Raw genomic sequence first — 21,176 nt, 5'->3', positions numbered from 1 at the left:
TCCTAGTAGAAAATGTTAGATATACTGGGCATGACAATGACCTTTTAGATACACCAATAAGCTAGATTTCATTAAAATTAAAACCTCCGCTCTGCAAAAGACAATGTTAAGAGACTGAGAAGACAAATCATAGACCAGGAGAAAATAATTGTAAAACACATCTGATAAAGGACTGTTACCCAAAATATACAAACAACTCTTAAAACTCAACAGTAAGAAAACAAACAACCCAATTAAAAATGGGCAAAAGCTTGAACAGATCTCACCAAAGAAGTTGTATAGATGCAAATAAGCATAAAAGTTGCTCTACATCAGCTGTCATCAGGGAAATGCAAATTAAAGCAACAAGATACTTTTACACACCCACTGGGATGGCCAAAACCCAGGGCGCTGGCCCCCAGTGCTGCTGAGAGGCGCAGCTGAAGGAGCTCGGTGCGCGGCGCAGCGTCTCCTCCTGGGTCTGGCCAGCAGGGGGCGGCCAGGGCTGCGGCGCAGATGGCTGAATCTTGGAGTTCCAGCCCAACTCTGTCTGGCAGGACGCGTTGCCAAGGATTAGACGACGACGTCCCTCCGCCCCCACCCGCCTCCGCCCTCCAGGCTGGAAACGCCTTCTGCTTCCCTCTCTGCCAACGCAGGGGGATGGTTTGGAGCAGAGTTCTGGAGGAACTTCAAGGGAAGCTCCCAGCGCCTCTGCTCGCTTGCTGGGTGACTGGACAAAGCCCTCCTCCACCGCTCCGAGCCCAGAGGGCAGGAAGGCTCAGGACAACACCTGCCCACCACAGAGCGCAACCCAGAGACGGTGGCAGCAAATACGCGGGCAGTCCCTGGCGCAGAACCAATAACCCGTCCCTGTTGTCATTGTTGTTTTCATTATTAACTTATATTTAGCCTTGGCTCATTCCCCCTCCTTTATAACCCTTATGTAACCACTCCTGGACAGAACTATTTCTCTCTTCTTTGATTATCAAAATCATTTACTTTTCCCATCACTGACTTCGCGGGGAGTACTCACTGTCCTGAATCCTGGGTTAGCTTTCTGTGTCGCTACTGTTCTATTTCCTCCTCTCAAATGTAAGGTTTTTAAAGAAAAGACCTAAGTCTAAGTCATCGCCTGCATTTTGACTCTTTATGTGACTGAGGCCCTGGGACTTCCCCCTCTTTTAGAGGAGATGGTTGGCTGAGTTAGTTACCCTAAGAGAAAATTGTGCCTTAAAGCGATGGATAGCCTGCAGAACTGTGGATGGGAATGGGAGTAGAAGGCAGGTTGGGGAAGGACTCCAGATGGGAGAGAATTACACAAAAATGTTTTTAATAACTACCACCTTTCACATTAGACCTCCCAGCAGCCCTGGCTGGGTGGCTCGGGTGGTTAGAGCGTCTTCCTGGTACCCCACGGTTGAGAGCCCATCCCGGTCAGGGCATACAAGAGTCAACCAATGGATGTACAAGTAAGTGGAGCAACAGGTCTCTCTCTCTCTCTCTCTCTCTCTCTCTCTCTCTCTCTCTCTCTCTCTCTCTCTCTCTCTCTCCTCTCTCCCTCTCTCTCTCTCTCCCTCTCTCCCATCAATAGCAACAAAATCTCCCAGCAGACTGCAACAATTAAAAGGGGGAGCCCCGCCATCGTTGCCCCCATCTCCCTGTCACTCCTTTCCCAGGCCGGTGGCAGAGAAAGCCGACAGGGAGGGTGGGGAGGAGAGCTGCGGCGCCTGGCTCCGGGGAGGACGGCGATTGCGGCTCATTACAGGGGCTGAGCGTGAATCAGGAACGGTGCCCCCAGCCGCCACGCCACCGAAGCTGTGACTCCCGGCCTCCGCGGGAGGGGACGTGCTCCCGGCGCGGCGCGGTGGCGGGTGGGTGGGGACTGGCCGCGCCCCGCCCCGGGGCGGTGACCGCCGCGGGAGCTCATAGGGCCGCGGGTAGCGGACGCGGAATAGCTGGAGGCCGGGCGGGCGGCCGGGCGGGCGGCCGGGCGGCGGCGGGATGATCGCGGCGCCGGTGTTCCTGAGCGCGGCAGAGGTCCAGCGCCACCTCCGCGGCTGCAGTCGCCTCCTCGCGCCCCTGGAGGCGGCCCTGGCCAACTTCTCCTGCGGCCCCGCGGGGGGCGTCGCGCAGCCGGTGCGCACGGTGGTGCCGGTGGCCCGGCACCGGGGGTGAGTGCGAGGCCGGCGGGGCTGGAGAGTCGGGGAGGAGGAGGAGAGAGAAGGAGGAGGGGAAAAAGGGGGGAGAAGGGGGACAGGGGAGGAGGAGAAGGGAGGACGGAGGAGGAGGGGGGTGAGAGGGGGCTTGTCTAAGGGCTGCTGATAACCGCTGCCGCGGGTCCGTGCGCTCCCCGCGGCGCCGGTCGCACTCGAGGGAGGCCCCTTGTTCAGTCAGCACTCCTGACGGGTGGTTCCCAAGGTTCCCGGTCAGTAGGCGGCAGAACTGGACTCTAGAACGTGCTGTGGGCGCTGCCAGGGGCCAGGCGGCGGGGAGGGGGAAGGGAAGGAGGGAGGCGGGGGGGTAGGGGGGAAGAGGCAGCGTTGGGGTGTGGGCGGGGCTGAAGCCTTGCCCTCCCCGCAGGTTCCTGGGGGTCATGCCGGCCTATAGTGCTGCGGAGGACGCCCTGGCCACGAAGCTGGTCACCTTCTACGAGGGCCCCCGCGCTGCCCTCGCCGGGCCCTCCCACCAGGCCACCGTGCTGCTCCTGGAGCCCAGCACCGGCGCCCTTCTGGCGGTGAGCGCCCCGCGGGCGGGCGGGGGGCCGGGCCCTGAGCCGGGGTCTCGGGGTCTCAGTGATGACCCTACGGGCCCTCTGAGTGACGGCTGTGACCGGGGAGGGTGTCTGTGACCGTGGGTCTGCGCCAGGACCGCCTGGAGACCCATCCAGCCCCGCGCGCCGCTCCCGGCTGCGGCGTGGGGAGGCAGTCAGCTCGCCCCCCTCCGGCCCAGACCAGTTAGTCCAGGTGCACAGCGAGCAGCACCTGAGCGGGGGAGTGTGCAGTCATTGACGCTCTGTGTTGTGGGAGAGAAGGGGTGTCCTGTGGCCCCTGGGAGCCTTTCCGAGGGGCACCCAGTGCGCTGTTTTAGCATTTAATGGGAGTGTAGGCAGAGAGGTAGCACACTCTTATGAGCACCTGTAAGTGTAGGCGCTGTTCTAAACACTCCACATGCATTAACTGGTAACACTCAAAATCGTTCTACGAGGTGTCCCCATTTTGCAGATGAGGAAACTGAGTCATAAAACAACAGGCCCAGCTTACCCAGGCTGAGGTGGCAGTAAGGGACTTAAGACGCGCTCAGTGCAAGTCTAGGGCCTGTACCCTCCATTGCCTTTCTAGCCGCCACCTACTGAGCACTGATCAGGTGCCGGCAGGAGAAATTTCCCTCATTCAATTCTGCTACCCTTCCTCCGTGGGAGTTTCTTGTTAACTCCCCCCGCCCCACCCCCAACCCCCAGTTCCCATTGAGGTCGGAAATCACTGTGTCTGAGGCCACACAGCTGGTTAGTGAAAGACCCAGCAATGCCTGCTGTGGAGCTGGTTCTCTCTCACCTGTACCCCGTGCCCCATGCTCCACAGACCCGTGCCCCATGCCCCATGGCCCGCAGGCCTGTGCTCTGGTCCCCACAGGCCCGTGCCCCATGCCCCGCAGGCCCGTGCTCTGTGCCCCGTGCCCCATGCCCCGCAGGCCCGTGCTCTGTGCCCCGTGCCCCATGCCTCGCAGGCCTGTGCTCTGTGCCCCGCAGGCCCATGCTCTGTGCCCCGCAGGCCCGTGCTCTGTGCCCCGTGCCCCATGCCCCGCAGGCCTGTGCTCTGTGCCCCGCAGGCCTGTGCTCTGTGCCCTGCAGGCCTGTGCTCTGTGCCCCGCAGGCCTGTGCTCTGTGCCTCGCAGGCCTGTGCTCTGTGCCCCGCAGGCCTGTGCTCTGTGCCCTGCAGGCCTGTGCTCTGTGCCCCGCAGGCCTGTGCTCTGTGCCCGCAGGCCTGTGCTCTGTGCCCCGTGCCCCATGCCTCGCAGGCCTGTGCTCTGTGCCCTGCAGGCCCATGCCCTGCCCGCAGGCGCCTATGATCCCAGGCAGCTGAGACCTCATCAGACACTCTCCACAGTCCATCCAAACCTGCCCTGGGTCCTTAGCTTCTCCCTGAATCTCCAACTTCACAGGAAACCTAACTGTCCATTACTCCTCTAGCTCATCCCATAGGGTTGACACCCACGCTGCCTGACCACGTGGTTTCTCAGGGAAGCGGGACCAGCCTAGACTTTCCAGCTTACAGGTCAAGGCCGTAGACCCGTCCTGGTCGGCTCAGTAGTGGTTCCTTTCTTGTCTATAAAACAAGAACACTGGTGCTGCCTGGTGAGGACCAAGTGAGATGGATGGCAGACATGGAGGAGAGTGGCGCCGAGGACGGGCCCGCCATGTCCTTGTTTACACAGGGAGGTTAAGATGTCTGTTCAAAGTTACATTTCTCAGAAATGGAAGAGTTGGGTCCAGATGTAACAACCGAGCCTTCACTTTGTCGGGCACAATACCGTGTTTCCCCGAAAATAAGACAGTGTCTTATATTAATTTTTGCCCCCAAAGACACACTAGGTCTTATTTTCAGGGGATGTCTTATTTTTCCATGAAGAAGAATACGGTACACATTTATTGTTAAATGAAAATAAAGGAAATTTATTACCTGTATACAGTACGGTAGTACGGTAGTTGTCAACACAAACCAGACAAACTGTGAATCCTACAGTATCAAGAATTTACTCATTTATTCAATGACAATCATGTCATCATCTTCTGGAACATCATCATAACAATCCAATTCCTGAATTTCCTGGTGAATTTCTTGTGACTCCATTTCTTTCAGAATCAGTGTACCAAATCCCTCATGTTTAGCAATAGCACTGTCTTTAAATGAGTACTTCTTGTCAAGGTAGCCTGCTCGCAGTGCATTTGCAATGCAACTGTCAGTGATTTTCTCCCATGAATTCTTCACCCAAGTCACAACTTCTTGCAGTTTAGGTTTCACAAAGTTTCCATGCTGATTTCTCTCCATTCTATTTTCAATGTAGTCATTAATTTCCATGTGCAAATTGTCTTTGAATGGCTTGTTTATTGCAATATCAAGAGTCTGGAGATAGGCCATCATTCCTGCGGGAATCATTATCTGATCTATTTTTCTTTCGTGAAGAAATGTCTTCATGTCTTTAGCGCGGTGAGTGCTGGCTGCATCCCAGACTAGCAGACCTCTTTGGCTCCCTCGCATAACAAGCGGCAGCATTAAATCGACCCACTTTCTTAAAACTGCTTGTGTGGCCCAGGCTTTTTCAGTTTCAGGAATAAAAACACCCAAAACACGTTCAATCTTTTCCTTCTTGCCCTTAGAAATGATTAAAGGTGGGATTTTAGTGCCATCCAGACGAATTGCCAAAATACAGGAAACACGTGCACTTTCGTAAGCAGTGGAGGGAATGTACGCTAAGGAGGCACCCCGCTATTCAATTGTTGTTTGAGATGATTGGCCCATAAACACTGCAGTTTCATCCATAGCCATCATGTTGGAAAGATTGTATTTAGAGAAGTCAGCATCATCAATAAAGGACTTGAATGCAAGTGCTCGCTTAATAACTTGAGTATCTTCCAACCTAAACAATGTTGTAGATCTTTTTAAAGACAGTTCACTTCGCTGAAGGAAATTATCCAGCCAGTGTTGTGATGCTTTGAAGTCTTCGGGGGCTATGTCAAACTGTGGTGCCGTTGCAAGGGCAAATTCTTGAATCTGAGCCCTATTCACAACCAAAGCCTTTGCTCTCCTGTCAACAACCCATTCACAGATCAGGTCTTCCAGCTCGGAAAATAATGGTTGCTGACCTGATCACACTTGCGCTTTTTAGCATTTCCCTTGTCCACTTGTTCAATGAGGTTACCATACTCTGCTCGCCATTTTCGGACCAATCAGATACTCAACATCTTCTCTTTGCAGAAAGCAGTAAGATTTTGGCCCCAAGAGTCTTCCACGATTCCTTTCTTGTACTCCACGGAGTAGCTTTTTCTTTTTGCGCACATTTCTACTGTAGGGGTAAAAAAAAAAGGAATTGGGGTATCAAGGTGGGGGGAGGGGGATCACTCAAAATGACATAGGGGGGATCAGAGGGGGGAATCAAAATGACAGGAGAATCAGAGGGGGGATTACCATTTTAGTAACCCCTTTTGATCCTCCTGTGTCATTTTGATTGCCCCCTCTGATCCTCCTGTGTCATTTTAAGTGATCCCCCTCCCCCCACCCCTGTGCCACTGAACACCTTCACCAGACATCCCCCCTACCCCTTTATCAGACATTTACCCCCTGGGGCCTGCCTGGGGACTGTCACTGGGCTTGCTGGGGCCTGGATCTGGGCTGGAGCAGGGTCTGCCACTGACTGAGAACCTTCAGTCATCATGAAGGCGGCCGCGAGCATCAGGTAGTGTCACCAGAGACAGACCAGCACTCACCACCTTAGCGGCGTCCCGTCCGCTCTAATCCTCCTGTTCTTCTACATGCATCTGCGAAAGTCTCCTCCTCTCTCCCGTCCCGCGCTCACCGCTCATTCCAACCTCTGCTCCGCCAACACACAGCAGTGACGTCAGGACTCCGCGTAACGTCACTGGTTGCTAGACACCAGTCGGGGCGGCCCTAGCGACGAGTTTACAATAAATTAATTTTCATTCTGAGACAGAGCCCGGGGGCCTTATTTTTGGGGGATGCCTTATATTTCACCCAGAAGGAAACCTGTAAGTAGGTCTTATTTTCGGAGGATGTCTTATTTTCGGGGAAACACGGTAGCACTGTCTCGGGCTACGCGTTTAGAGTGCCCTCTCTTGGCGTACGTGGTGGGTGGGTGCTCCTTGCTCGCTGCCTGTCCTTTCTTCCAAGGTCATGGATGGAAACGTCATCACTGCGAAGAGAACGGCGGCGGTGTCTGCCATCGCCACCAAGGTGAGCCTGGTGCTGGGGTGGTGGGGCGGGTGCTTCAAGCTTTCGTGTCTAAGGGAGAAGTGGGGGGACTTAACTTGATCTTACAAACATAGCTGGGACTCTGCACACCAGATATGGGGTGTCAGGTGAGCGCAGTAATTCACAACTTTATTAGCTACCACTTAATGAGCCTGGCCAGATTCTAGGTACCCGGCATGCATTATTCCTGATGTTCACCTCAATCTTGCAAAGTAGATGTGATTGCCTATATTTGCCAGGTATAGGGAATGTGGTTCACAGAGGATGTGCGACTTGTTCAGGATCACAGAGCTACTAGGTGGCAGAGAAAGAATTTAAAATTTGACCCCTTTGACTTCCAAGACTGCTTTTGCCCCTGCACCACCGTTTCTGGTAAACCTGTGGTTGCTCAGAGGCCAGAGCCGTGCTGCATGGGAAGTAGAGAGCGAGCCATACCGACTCCTGCGGGTCAGCTGGACTCACTGAGGCCCGCGTCTGCGCAGCCAAGGATGGCAGCGAACAAAGCAGACACAAACACAGTATGATTTGCTGAGATAATTAGCAAACAAGAAACCTCTTTTGAGTTTAATAACATGCCAGGATTTGCTTTAAAGACAACACTATCACTGCCAACAAAAAGTACATTAGTATTTGAAACTAAAGCAGAATCAAAAGTATTGGGAAGGGGTTACATTTTAAATGATCCAGAAAAGACTTTACTGAGGAGGTGACATCTGGGTAAAGACTGAAGGAAGCGAGTGAGTAGGGTGGGAGGGGGATGGGAGGAAGAGTAAGAGAGTGTAAAACGGAGTGGAATGAGGAAGGCTTTTCCTGTGTAAGGGGTATCTGAGCTGAGATTTAAAGGAGAATAGGAGTTACTTGTGAGGGGCAGGAAGAGGAAGGAACCTGGGCAAAGGCCCTGTGGGGCGCTGTTCCCAGCAGCTGCAGGGCTTCCTACAGCAAAAGCAGTATTTTTAGAGGTGAGGTGCCAGCCCTGGAAGACAGCTGTGGGGACTGGCTTGTCGACAGTCTTGCACATTAAGTGGAAAAGGTCTGGGAATGCGGGTTCAGAGGCCCGAGTGTGACGGAAATGGGATCTGGCAGCGGCTGGGCCGGCAGAGACCAGGCGTGCAGGTTGCGCATGTGGTGACATGGAGGGAAGAAGGCGAGGATTAACTGGCCATTGTACAGGAAGGGAACCTAAGTACACACTTGCTGAACTGGTTTGACGCTGACTTAGGAACACAGTGACAGACGGCACTGCCTGGCGTGGGTGAAGGATGCGGGTCCTTTCCAAAGCCACCCCCAGCCCTGGTCTCGCCTTCACTCGGGGTTCAGTGAGGAAGGCAGAGCAAGTATCACTGGCCTCGCTGAAGTCACGGGATGGAGATGGGCTCTCCCACCTCACACACATAGCTGTGGGCCTGCCAGGGCTGCCAGGTCTTGCCCCAGATCAGTGGTGTCCAACCCAAGCTGTGCAGCAGCGTTACCTGGGGCCTGTGTTCCCTAAACCCTGGTCAAAGTCGCTGAGGGCGGCCCGAGAACCTTGCTTCTTAAAAGTCTCCGGTTTATGCTGATGATCAATCAGGCTTAGGAACCAAAGGGCTCTAGACCACCTCCTGGTTCCAGGTGCGTCGCATTGACAGGAACCTGTGCTCCCAAGCCGAGCCTTCGGCCTCAGGCTCTCTTCTGGGGCAGGTAGATTACTCTATAAGGAACAAAGGGTCTGTTTTTACCATTGCTCTGTAAGAGTGCCGTGTTTTCTTCCCCCCTCTTCTCTCACTGAGGGCTTGGGGAGGAGAAGTATTGGAATTCTCAGGCCAGGTGGACGCTGTACCTGCTTTGCATTTGCGTTGCACAGAGCCTGAGTTGGGGACTCTGGCATGCTTTCCCAAGGCGACACTGGCAAGGTTTATGCTTGGCATGTGTTTACTCAACAAATATTAGAGTGCCCACCAGTTCCAGGCCTGTGCTCAGAATGGGGCCTGGATGGTTAAGTAAAACTAGACACAGTGCCTGCCGTCAAGGAGCTCCAAGTCCATTTAGGGAGGCATTAATGCAAAGACCACACCAACAAACGTGAAGCTACAGCCCTGCCACATACACTGAACGAAAGGGATGAAGAGTTATGAGAGTGTAAAACGGGGTGAGCTAGGGGAGGCTTTTCCTGTGTAAGGGGTATCTGAGCTGAGATCTGAAGGAGAAAAGGAGTTCCTCGTGAAAGGCAGGAAGAGGACGGAACCTGGGCAAAGGCCCTGTGGGGACAGAGGCACATGTGTCTGGGAAACTGCAAGGAGGCTGGTGTGGCTGGAGGTCAGATGCCCATGGCGTGAGGGGGGCTGGGGAGGCAGAAGGGCCAGACTGAGAGACCTTAGCAAATGCACATGAAACACAGGCTTGCCAACTCTGTGAGTGAGAAACCCAGCAGATTGATATATGTGTTTTTAATTATCTGCATGCTTACAGGAAAAGACTGAGGTGTGGGGAATCCTGCTATGATTTAATAAATCTTACTAACATTATACTGTTTACAAAAAGTTATCAATTATGACATTACCTTTAAGGCAACAAGTGATCAGAATTAGACATTTAGTCTCAGAGGACGAGGTTCACTTTTACAGGACACTAACAATTTCTGAAGCCCAGGTGTAGATTGAAATAGATTGCTATTAACTGAGAACTGAAAACAGTTGATTTAGTGGAGGAAAATTACCCAGCTCCTGATTGGGCAGATGCTTAGGAGTGCTAGCCTGTGGTTGTTGCCATTTTGAAACCTTTTCAAAGCAGCTTCTGTGTTGTAAGTGGCATCTCTCCTGCAGCTGTGGAGAGTGAGCATCTGCTAAGGGTCCGGAGACGCCTTTTGCTGGTAACTAATGGTTAAGAAGACCTGTACTTCGGGTGACACTCCAGAACCTCAGCAATCCGCACTGTAGCAAAGACCAGACCCCAGGAGCCGACATTTTGCTAAATAAAATAGAGAAGACAGAACAGGATCTTACTTTAAAAAATGGTGTCCTTCCTTTAAGCCAGTGGTTCTTAACCCAGGACAGCCATGCCACCTGCCCCGGGGCAGTGGTTCTTAACCCAGGACAGCCATGCCACCTGCCCCGGGGCACGAAGCCTCTGGAGACAGTTTTGATTGTCAGAGGTGAAGGCGCATGGATGGAGGTGCTACCAGCATCTAATGGATAGAGGCCAGGATGCTACCAAATACCATATGATGCACAGGACAGCCCGTCCACCCACCTCCCGCCAGCAGAACGGTCCAGCCCAAATGTCAGTAGTCCTGAGGTCAAGAAACCCTGCCCTAGGCCAATTCTGTGCCAACAAGGCAGCTCCTGTCCTCGTGGGCCTGAAGGTCAGTGCAAGCAAACGCATTTGTAACAAGTAAGTGGTGTCGTGGGTAAGAAAGGTCTCACTGAAGAGCTGACACGATATGAATTGATGAGAACCCCATGCCCAAACGCACACACACCCTCCGTCGGTGCCACACATGCTGGCTCCACATTCCGCTTTAAAGGAAGACAGGGGCTGAGAAAAGATAAAGAGGGCCGGGCTCAGCAAACACAGCCGAGACCCAGGTCTAAAGGGCACATTTCCAGGCAGCGCTTAGCACCTGGGAGCTCGGGAGGCCTGGGCATGGCTTTTCACGTCCCTAAGGGGGGATAGTGCATTAGAGGGAATGTGGGCTTTGGAGAAGGAAAGCTGTGGGGTTAGCACTCCACCACCCACGTGGTAGTTGTGGGGCCCTGGGCAAGTGCCTGTCCACTCTGGGTCTCAGTTTCTTCACCTGTGAGAGGAAGATAGGAGTGTCTAGCTCACAGGAACATTGTCTGGACTAAATGAGGTCATGCGTGGAAAGCGTTGGTATATATTAGGTGCTCACCGAAGGCGCCTTCCTTCTCTCCTACTCACCGGAGAGGAACAGAAACACAAAATGACACCTCCTTCATTTCCCAAGAGATTTTTAAAAATATATTTGTCACCTAACACTGTAAATGTAAGGGGCACAACATGTTAATTTAGCACATTTATATATTGTAATATGATTGCCACTGAGCGATAGTTAGCACCTCTATCCTGTTATATCATTACTAGAGGCCTGGTGCATGAATTTGTGCACAGGTGGGGTCTGGCTGGCCCGCCCCAATGGGGGCCATCAGGGCCAGGCCGGCGGGGGCGGGGGGACAGGGGGGTGACATGGACGTTGGCTGGCCGTCCCCATCCCCAATCAAGGTGAGAGGTGGGGGGTGGGGGCGGTGGGGGCCAGGACAGCTGGGAGAAGAGGTTGGGAGGTTTGCTGCCAGCCCTGCCTCCGATCAGGGTCGGGGGGTCCGATCAGGGGCAGGGCCAGCTGGAGGGAGCGGGCACAGGAGGTTGGCTGGCCTGCCGCGCCCCTGATCTGGAGGAGGGGCCGTGGAAGGTTGGGGTGGGCCGATTAGGGCCCCAATCTGGCTGGTTGGCTGCCACGGTGCTCATCATAGTTACCAGTTGTTCCAGTCATTCTGTTGTTCTGGTCACTTGGCTCTTATATATATAGATCCTTTCTTTTCAGTGGTTACAATGATTAAGTTCTAGTCTTTTAGCAAGTTTGCTGATTATAATACAATGTTGTTGTCTATATTCACTGTGCCATATGTTAGGTCTCTAGGGCTTAACCTAAAAAAGCCAATGAAGCCCAAACCGGTTTGGCTCAGTGGATAGAGCGTCAGCCTGCGGACTGAAAGGTCCCAGGTTCAATTCTGGTCAAGGGCATGTACCTTGGTTGCAGGCACATCCCTAGTACAGGGTGTGCAGTAGGCAGCTGATTGATGTTTCTCTCTCATCGATGTTTCTCTCTATCCCTCTCACTTCCTCTCTGTAAAAAAATCAATAAAATATATTTAAAAAAAATAAAAAAGCCAATGAAAACCAGAGCATTAAATGGTGGTTCCCTGGGATGGGTGGAGGTGCTGCCAGTGCATGCTTGAGGGAGCTGAAGGCAGGTGGAGCCACCCAGCTCAAGCTGCCTGTGTTCCTCACTCACTGCAGTGTCTCCATGAGCCTTTCCTTCTCATTTCTCTCAAATAGTTTTTGAAGCCACCCAGCAGTGAAGTGCTGTGCATCCTGGGGGCTGGGGTCCAGGCCTACAGCCACTATGAGGTCTTCACTGAGCAGTTCTCCTACAAGGAGGTAAGTCCTGGGAGGGCTGGGCACAGGGTAGCTGCCCTGGCTGGGGTCTGCTCCGTCACTGCAGCAGGGCCGTGCTGGACAGTGAGGGAGAATCCCATCTTGACCATTCTTTAATGACTTTCCCAGAATTCCCAGGTCAGACAAAGAGGCAGGGAGGCCTGATCACCTCTTGAGTGTTTCAGCTCACAGGGTTTGTCTGAGGGTGCAGCCAGCCTAGCAGTTAGTTTAAAGGGCTATATTATATCTGTCATCTAGTCCCCTCACTTGTCCTTTTGCACGCCCAACACACACACACACACACACACACACACACACACACGTCTTGTAGGAGAACCTGGGAGTCTTTAAGTCTTCAGAGTTATGGGTTCAGGAACTGGGAGTGAGTCCTAGAGAGCAGGAGCCTACAGCACCCCCTTCTGCAGTCCAGATATGGGCCCACCTTTCCCCAGTCGTGGCTCACACTTCCTCCTGGGAACATTTGGTTTTGCTTTTACTTTTTGCACATGTGTGAGAGGGCCAGGGCAGATTTAAAGTATGATGCTTTTAGGATAATTGGGAAATGTGGACTATCAGGAAGAGAACAACAGAAAAATGCCTTTATGTTTATTTTAAAAAACACCAACAATTCACAGTTTCCAGTCTTTCCTCACCAGCATTTTATAAGTTTTAATCATATTATATATACAAAGTTTCATATCCTGTCTTTTTATTTAATGTTCTAACATCACTACTTTTATAGATTGCTTAATTTTTGTATAATATTTGCATAACTTTCTATCAAGAAGGGTGGTATGGTTAGCCATTCTCTTAAGACTGGGCATATTGTATTGGGTTTGCATTTGCGTGCACAGAACCTTGGCTGATAAACTTACGTAGACATAGGTTTATTTCTACGTTATATTTCCTTATGAGAGATTGTTTAGGTCTCATTTTCAGTTGAAGGCTGCCAGCCCCCTCTCCAGACATGGCTATCTGCTAGGCAAGTTGTCCAATCCCACCGCCAGGGATCTAATTGTAGCTACTACTCTTGCCCTTTTCATCGGCTGCACCATTCACTCTTCAGACCCTCTGATCTTTAACTCCCTACAAGCCCTTCAGAGATCAAGTTATTCCACGCAAAGCCATGCCACAGATAACCCCATACCTGCTACAACTCCTTTATCGTTCCCATTTTACAGACATGAAAACTTAGGCTAAATGAGGTTGAGTAACTCCAGGGAAGTAAGTGAGAGAGCAAGGTTGAGTCGAAGTCTATCTAGGTCCAGAACTTGCTCTGCTAATTATTGGGCCATGTAGTAGCTATTACATTAACCATGTTGTATGTCCTATGTAGAATTGAAGAACGTCTCTCCTAAAATGGGGGACATCTGTAATACTCTCAGCAAAAAAAGATCTATATATATAAAAGCCTAAACGACCTGATGACCGAATGACCAGTTGCCTGTTCACTATGATGCGCACTGACCATCAGGGGGCAGACGCTCAATGCAGGGGCTATCCCCTGGTGGTCAGTGCACTCCCGCAGCAGGAGTGCTGCTCAGCTGACTGATGGGCACCAGACACCAGCTTATGGCTGGCAAGTGCAGCTGCAGCTGAAGCGGCGTGAGCCTCTCCCACCTCCAGGGCAGCGCTAAGGAGCAGTGGCAGCAGGTGCATGGGGCCCGGATGAGCAGGAGCTGCGTGGTGCAGGCCTGGGCTCGGGCTCCTCCCCAGCCTCCTGCCACTTTGCGCTCTACTACATCCCTTGGGAGATGTCGGACTGCCAGTTTGGGCCCGATCCCTGCAGGCAGTCTAACATCCCCTGAAGGGTCCCAGATTGCGAGAGGGCGAGGCCAGGCTGAGGGACCCCACTGGTGCACGGATGGGCCTCTAGTAAATAAATAAAAAGAAACAAAGAAAAACTCCCCTTCTTTAAGAAGGAAGGGCTGGAGGAAGGTCATATTCAAATATCTGGCCAGGTGTCTGCCCAGATTAATGTTGCCTCCTTGATGAAATGTCCCTTCTTCCTGGGGGTGATTTATAAGCACAGCCTGACCCCAGAGGGGTTCAACTTTCCATGGGATGTCTGGGCTCATTAAAACGTCAATAGCCAAACAATCATGGCACCCATGTCCCTCTTGCTGCCCCCACAAAGGTGAGGATATGGAACCGCACTAAAGAGAATGCTGAGAAGTTTGCGAACACAGTGGAGGGAGAGGTGCAGGTCTGTTCATCCGTCCAGGAGGCTGTGACAGGTGCTGATGTGATCATCACAGTCACCATGGCAACAGAGCCCATTTTGTTCGGCGAATGGGTGAAGCAGGGGGCTCACATCAATGGTAAGCGGTGTGGTGTCCTGGTAGTTGGTGGTGGACTGGCTCCTAGGCTGGACCAAGGGCCGCAGCTGCAGAACTGTGTTCTGCCACATGCCAAACTTCCTATGGTCCTCTGAGACATGTGAGCCTTAAAACATGCATTCACCCCAAAACATGAAACAAAAACTGCAAACCTGAAACTAGTAGAATTTCTACATACCGTATCATTATGGCAATTGGCCAGTCACAGCTCAGTTTTTTCATGTAATGAAGTTTAAATGACAAAGCCAAATTGACTCATTTTTAACTCATTTAGAACTACAAAAAATGAATTACAACACAAAAGACATTTAATGTGAAATGTGAATACTTTCTGGTATGTGATTGGATGGGTGCAACTCTATATATATAGGAGTTCCTGCCTGGCTGGTGTGTCTCAGTGTGAGTGTCAGCCTATGAACCAGGAGCTCACTGGTTCAATTCCCAGTCAGGGCACATACCCAGGTTGTGGGCTTGATCCCAAGTAGGGGATATGCAGAAGGCAGCCAATCTATGATGTTTCTCTCTCATCGATGTTTCTATCTCTCTATCCCTCTTACTCTACCTCTCTAAACAAGAATAAATAAATAAATATTAAACATAGGAGTTTCTGGGGCCTCTGAACATAAAATGGCCCTGGGGTAATAGCAGGAGCTGTTCTAAACTCTTTATTTGTGCTACCTGTCATTCAATCCTTTCAACAGCCTCACAAAGTAGGAGCAGTTATTATTACAATCCCTTTTTACAGATGGGTAAACTAAGGCACAGAGAAATTAAGCCTGTTGCTAACTTGCTCAAAATCAGAGGTCCTTAGCGGCAGAGCTGGGATTTGAACTGAGGCTCTTAAATGCTACTCAGTATTAGTTTTCAGTAAGAAGACTGGATTCTGGTGCATGAGCAGACAAAGACTAGGGCATTTAAATGCTCTTGGTGCCCGTGTTTTAGTGACAAGCACATGGCGTGAACTCAAAACCTGACATCTCTGTACACATTGGCAGGTGAGCCTGCAAGAGCCGAGTGTCACACACTCATCTACAAAAGCTTATTGGGTGCCTGCCCTGTGCCAGGCACTGCTGTAGAGACTGCTGGTCACATAAACCACACTCAAGGTCCCTGCTTTCTCTTGAGGTGAGATAGACAACCAAGAAGTCAACAGATGAGTTAGATGGTTCCAGCTGAAGACCAGTTCTGTGAAGGAAACCAAGCATGGCACATGTTAGGAATGGGCAAAGCAAATTGAAGGCCTGAGCCTGTAGGTGTTAGGATGTGGGTCCAAGGGGACGCAGGCAGTGGTAGGCAAGTGGATTGAGCCTAGCTTTGTGGACAGTAAGACCATTCCTGAAAGGATTTGGGAAATCAAAAGAAACCACTTATTGGTGAAATGAACATGAGCTTCAGCAAGACAGACTTGATTTTTTTCCAGCTTAAAACAGCACATACTTGTTATCTCACAGTTTCTGAGTGTGGCTCTGCTGGGTCCTCTTCTGACCACAGGTGGAACCACGGTGTTGTCCAGACTGCAGTCTCGCGGACAGCGTGGCAGCCTCTGCCAGGCACAGGCGGTGGCAGGTTCCTTCCATTGTAGGGTGCAGGTGTCCGTTTCTCGGGACCCTCTCCACTCCTGGAAGCAAACTCCACCTTCCCTACCACATGGACGCTCCATCTTCAAAGCCAATCATTGCAGAACCTCCTCACATCAGATCCTTCTTACACTTGGAATCTCTCCCCAGGAAAGGCCAACTGGATTTTGAGTCAGCATGTCTGATATTTTCCTGGCTGCAGGACAGACGTGGTGCAGGAGTTCAGAGAGGCCCATTAAGGAGAGTGCACTGCAGGTGCAGTCAGCAGGGAGCACCACCAGCAGATTGCACTTGCTTTCCAGCTTGGCTGAGAGGCAGACTCAACCTCCGCCTCCCCTCCACTTCCCTCATCCTGCCCGTGTTGTGGCAGAATGCATGGAGAAGGATCAGCCAGCAGTCTGAGGGAGGAAAGTGTAATCTTTATTTCGCAGATCTGCTAGTCCAGGGGAATTCCGGATCCAAAGCCTGAACTGAACTTGTGGGGAGGCTCTGACCTATATCTCCTCCTGTGGCGGCCCCTGAGGGTCCCCACAGCTCTGCCCAAGTCAACTGTGGGGGTGCCCTGGGGTTAGGCTCTACAGCTCTGCCCAAGTCAGTCAGAGTAGGGAAGTAAGACTACAGTTTTAACCAGATACTGAGCTAGGTTGCAAGCCCCCTCCCCCATTTTCCTTTTCACCCTCACCCCACCAACCAGGATCTGGCCCTCCCCCAGTCTAGCCTCTCTGAAGCAGGGCCAGAGCCAGCCTGAGCGGCCCTGCCTCTGCTGCCTGGCCCACCTCCATCTGCCTGAGTGGCCTCACACAACCCTTTAAGAGCTTGTCCTGCTCAGAAGAACCGGGGAGCAGAGCAATGAGAAGAGGTGGCCCGAGAGGCCAGGGGTTTCCCACCATCTGATGGCTTATTTACAAGCTTCGTTAGTGCCTTTGTGCTGGAGAACTCACACAGACTGTCTTCAAGATGTACGTGTTTTACACCACTCTCTCTGAACATTAGGGCGAGGGAGAATAGGAGAGGAGAGGGACGCAGGGAGAGCTGGCCGCATATGACTCTGTCTTATGCTGGTGTAGCCTCACCTCTCCCTCCGAAGTGGGTTGGCCACAGGCCAGGGCTGCGCCCTGCCAACACATGTGTTTTGCTTGGGCCATTGAATGTTCTAAAAATCAAGAAATAACACCTGCAAATAGATGTCCTGCTTCTGTTTAAAAGGAAGTGTAATAGCTAGCTGTGGCCTGCATTCTCACAGGCCCCCAGTCAGCCGGAGCTCGCTGGTGACTGGGCCCTCAGAGGGCCTGCTTCTGCTGCATGTTGGGTCTCCACCGTTCCCAGCCCCTCTGACCGCTTCGCTCATAGTTGCTGTCTGCATGGCCCTGCAGGCACTTGGTTACAGCTCTGCGTTAGCTAATGCTCCCGGGCCAGCATCGGCGGTGTGGCTCTGGCTGCAGAGGGCGTGAAGCTTGCTCCAGGGTGGAGCCAGCTTGCTCTGTATTGGCTTCACCCAGACACTGGCACCAGGCCCTTGTTACAGTTAGGAGAGAAGTGGCTGGAGGTGAGGGGCAGGAATGGCGAAGACCAAACAGGCAGTCAGGGGTCTGAGGAAGCGCCAGGGTTTGGGTAAGGAAGTCACTGCCCCCCTAAATGGAAGAGGCGTGAAAGGAGCGGCACTGTCTCAGCGCCGTAGGTGGACACGCACGAGGCACATACCCGTGGCAAGCACCTGAGCTTCTTTGAGCCTCAGTTAGTGCATCTTTTAAGTGGAAACCAGACACAAAGTGAACTAAATAATGTGTGTGACACATCTCCCAGGCAGTAGGTACCCAACAGACGAACGCTTGGTTGCCTCACAATCTTTAGGGAATGAAGGGGGGAATGGCAAGGCCAAACATGGCAGGCTCTTGTTAAGGACATTCATTCAGTCTTGCTGACAGGGAGGGGCTGGCCTGGGGAAACGAGGCATCCCTGAGACCCCTGACCCTGTCCAGGCTCAGGGTCTCTTGTGCTGTTTCTTAGCCGTGGGAGCCAGCAGACCGGACTGGAGAGAGCTGGATGACCAGCTCCTGGCGCGCGCCGTGCTGTACGTGGACTCCCGGGAGGCGGCCCTCAAGGAGTCTGGAGATGTGCTGCTGTCAGGGGTGAGCCTCTGCTCCTGGTGCTGCCTCCCGGTGGCCTCACGGGCTGCCCCCGTCTGGCCTGCTCCAGGCCTCTTTCACCCCCACCTCGTTGCGGGGTGACAGCCTAAAAACCTCTCACTCATTTCTCATCCCCTTTTAGAATGACATGGCCATTTTGCTGGTGGCCTGGTTTTGCCCCTGTGCTTGGAGAGAAAGGCTGCTGGCTTTACCAGAAGCCTAGGGAATGGGGCCTGTTGAGCCTAGAAACCTCCAATGTTGCCAACAAAATATGGCAATGGTGGGCTGCCTTCTGGCCTGCCCTCTGTTTGGTAATCAGGGCATGTAAGCCAGAGCGGCTGCAGAGTGAGTGCTGCAGGAGGAACATGCTGTTTCCTCTGACCAGTGTCCCGCAGGACACCCCGCCGTGGGCATTCACGGTGCCACACAGGCAGAGGGTCCGAGCTGGTTCTAGGGGGAAGCATCCTCCTGACCGCACCCAGTTTACAGACGGCCTGTTTATCAGGTTTATCTATTATCCCCCCTGCCTGCCAGCTGTACAGCCCACTGGGCAGGCGTGCGCTGCATGGTCAGCCCGTGTGCTCACTTTGCAGGCGAAGATCTTTGCTGAGCTGGGAGAGGTGGTGGCAGGAGTGAAGCCAGCCCTCTGTGAGAAGACCACGGTGTTCAAGTCTCTGGGTAACGCCATTGCGCCGGGCACACATCTAACTGCTGGGGGGAGGAGGAAGGAGTGACCAGGCCCGGGGGTGGCCTAGTTGTGACTCCGCCATTTGGGTCAGTTATTTACGTGTCTTAGTGACGTGCTTGTGCAGGCAGCCCTGGGGTGGGTGCCTCTGCCGCTCCTTGGGCCTCACCTCTCCACGCAGGGCTCCCCGACCACCTGGCGCCTGGCGTTTGGTGAGTGTGAAGTGCGGTGTGGGGTGGTTCATACACAGCACGCATCAGCAGTCTCATCATTGAAACTGCTGCAGAGGTGGGGGTGAAAGAGAAAACGGTTAAAAGATGGAGAGCTTAAGGGAAATGGCAGGGAGACCCAACCCGAGACTGGTTTTCCTGCTGGTTGGGGCACAGCCTCCATGAGGCTCCGCTGAGCTGCAGGCGGGCTCAGCAGGGGCTGGCTCAATCTGCACGCAGGCCAGCTCTCCACCCACCAGACTTAAGGAAGGAGATGGACACATGGCAGGCGCATATTAAACACCTGCAATGTGTCAGGCTCTGTACTGGGCTACAGAAGTTACTAAAAGCCATCCCTGCCCTTGAAGAACATATACCCATTCCAGGTGAAGGCATGTATGCAAAGCAACACTCCAGAGTGGGGTTGCTGAAGGAGTCGGCATTTGGCTAGAACAGGAGCCAGCGCACCGCAGCCTGTGGGCCGAGCTTGGCCAAACAGCCTGTTTTTGTACGACCTGAAAGCTAGGAATGGTTTTTACATTTTCAAATGTTTGGGTGAGGGTGTGAATGAGATTTCAGGACATGAGCATTATATGAAGTTCCGACTTCCGTGTCCGTAAAGGAAGTGTGGCTGGCACACAGCCTGCTCACCCGTGTCTCTGTGTCGGCACTGCTGCCCATTCAGGACGGCCGAGCCCACAGCCCAGGCCTCAGCAGTTACCATCGGGCCTGCACTGAACGCTCCTGACCCCAAACTAAACCTGGGATGACGCTGAAAGTTGTTTGGTGGGCATTTCTTGCTGAACATCAGATTCCCTGCCAGGCCTGCCCTCCGCAGACCCTCTGAGCCCACGCTTCCTGGACACGGTCTTTGATGCCCTGATGGCCCTCGGCAAAAGCTGTTCTGACAAAAAGTGACCCCAATTTCTGTCCCTTCCAGGAATGGCGGTGGAGGACGCAGTTGCGGCCAAATTAGTGTATGATTCCTGGTCTTCTGGTAAATAGTGCGAAGCGCGGCCCGCCGAAGTGGGCACTGCAACTCCTGGGGACTTGCCTCCAGTCGTCTTGTAATTTCCAGATCAAACGAGGGAACCCAGTGCCCAGGAGCCATAGTGTTGTGCTCATCCTGTCTGTCTTATCTTAATTGGCAAGGTCCTCCTTGCGTTTGTAGCTGAGGGGAGCTGGGTGGCCAGACCCTGTTATGCGGGTTGCAGCAGCACCCCTTTCCCAGGCATCCCACCGCTCTTGTATCTCCTGGAAATAAAGCGATTTCCTTTTCTGCAGTTTTTGCTTCGGTAACTTCTGTCCCTCATGGCAAGGAAAGCGAGGGGAACAAGTGCTCCCACTCACTCGCTGGGGGCGTGCCAGTGACGGTAATTAATATTTTCTATTTCTTAAATTGAGGTACAATGTATACACCACAAAAATTAAAGTGTACAGGTCAGTGGTTTTTAATATAAAAACCATGGTCACAGAGTGGTCAGCCATCACCACCATGTAATTCCGGGACATTATCATCACCCCAAGAAGAAACCCAGATCCCTCCTTCCCAGCCCGGCAACCACTAACCCGCCTTCCCTCCTTATGGATTCGCCCTTGGTGCTTTCATATAAGTGGAACCAGACATCATGGAGCCTTTTGTTTTTCACAACTGAAGGCTCGGGGACAGCGTAGCTTCTATTGGTCAGGACTCCTTTGGTGACAAGTGGTGGAGACCACAACTCTAACCGCCGTAGCTGAGTGCATCGCAGAATGGCATTTGTTATGGTGTAGTAAGAAGGACACAGGCAATGGTCGGCCACAGCTGCCCCTGGGCTCTAGGTGCCAGCAAGATGCCGGCTAGCTGCCTCCCCTCCGCTTGGGCTTCAGCAGGGTGGCTCTGCCATCAGCAGGTTCCCGGGGGCAGGGCGGTGGCCGGCAGCACCTGCCTCAGTCAGGCCCTCCAGCAGCCCCAGCAGAGACAGGGGCTATTCCTCAGCAGCTGAGTCCCAGAACTGAGGCTCGCCGGCCCATCGCGGTCGCGTGCCCAGTGCGGGGCCTGGCACCGTGACTGAGAGATGAGTGCCCTGCACAGCTCGCACCGGCATGAGGCGGGCCTGGCCTCTCTGACAGGAAAGAGAGAACCCTTTA

The 21,176-nt window shown here is 52.9% G+C and overlaps 1 protein-coding gene across 2 annotated transcripts; it reads left to right on the top strand.

Moving 5' to 3' along the window:
* Positions 1-1,884: 1,884 nt before the first annotated feature.
* On the top strand, positions 1,885-20,329 carry CRYM (crystallin mu). 2 transcript variants are annotated; one of them, XM_080681969.1, is made up of 8 exons: positions 1,885-2,150; positions 2,560-2,713; positions 6,882-6,944; positions 12,012-12,113; positions 14,248-14,431; positions 18,034-18,155; positions 18,746-18,830; positions 19,987-20,329. In XM_080681969.1, exons 1-8 carry the CDS (start codon positions 1,981-1,983, stop codon positions 20,049-20,051), a joined length of 945 nt encoding a protein of 314 aa, XP_080538095.1. In that variant the 5' UTR covers positions 1,885-1,980; the 3' UTR covers positions 20,052-20,329. The 2 variants fall into 2 exon arrangements, with proteins under 2 accessions (XP_080538095.1, XP_080538096.1); XM_080681970.1 differs by having other exon boundaries at positions 1,888-2,115.
* The last annotated feature ends 847 nt before the right edge of the window (positions 20,330-21,176 follow it).

This window comes from Plecotus auritus, assembly GCF_963455305.1.
Source record: "Plecotus auritus genome assembly, chromosome: 7".
Lineage (NCBI taxonomy): Eukaryota > Metazoa > Chordata > Mammalia > Chiroptera > Vespertilionidae > Plecotus > Plecotus auritus.
The sequence above is the reverse complement of the archived record's forward strand: the minus strand, read 5'-3'. Positions and strand labels throughout refer to the sequence as shown.

What these genes read in the sequence shown, in the direction of transcription:
- CRYM (XM_080681969.1), top strand. Translation starts at nt 1,981, where the DNA reads ATGATCGCGGCGCCGGTGTTCCTGAGCGCGGCAGAGGTCCAGCGCCAC. An exon ending in CCGGTGGCCCGGCACCGGGG is followed by an intron (nt 2,151 to 2,559) that starts GTGAGTGCGAGG and finishes CCCTCCCCGCAG; the next exon opens with GTTCCTGGGGGTCATGCCGG. An exon ending in GCACCGGCGCCCTTCTGGCG is followed by an intron (nt 2,714 to 6,881) that starts GTGAGCGCCCCG and finishes CTTTCTTCCAAG; the next exon opens with GTCATGGATGGAAACGTCAT.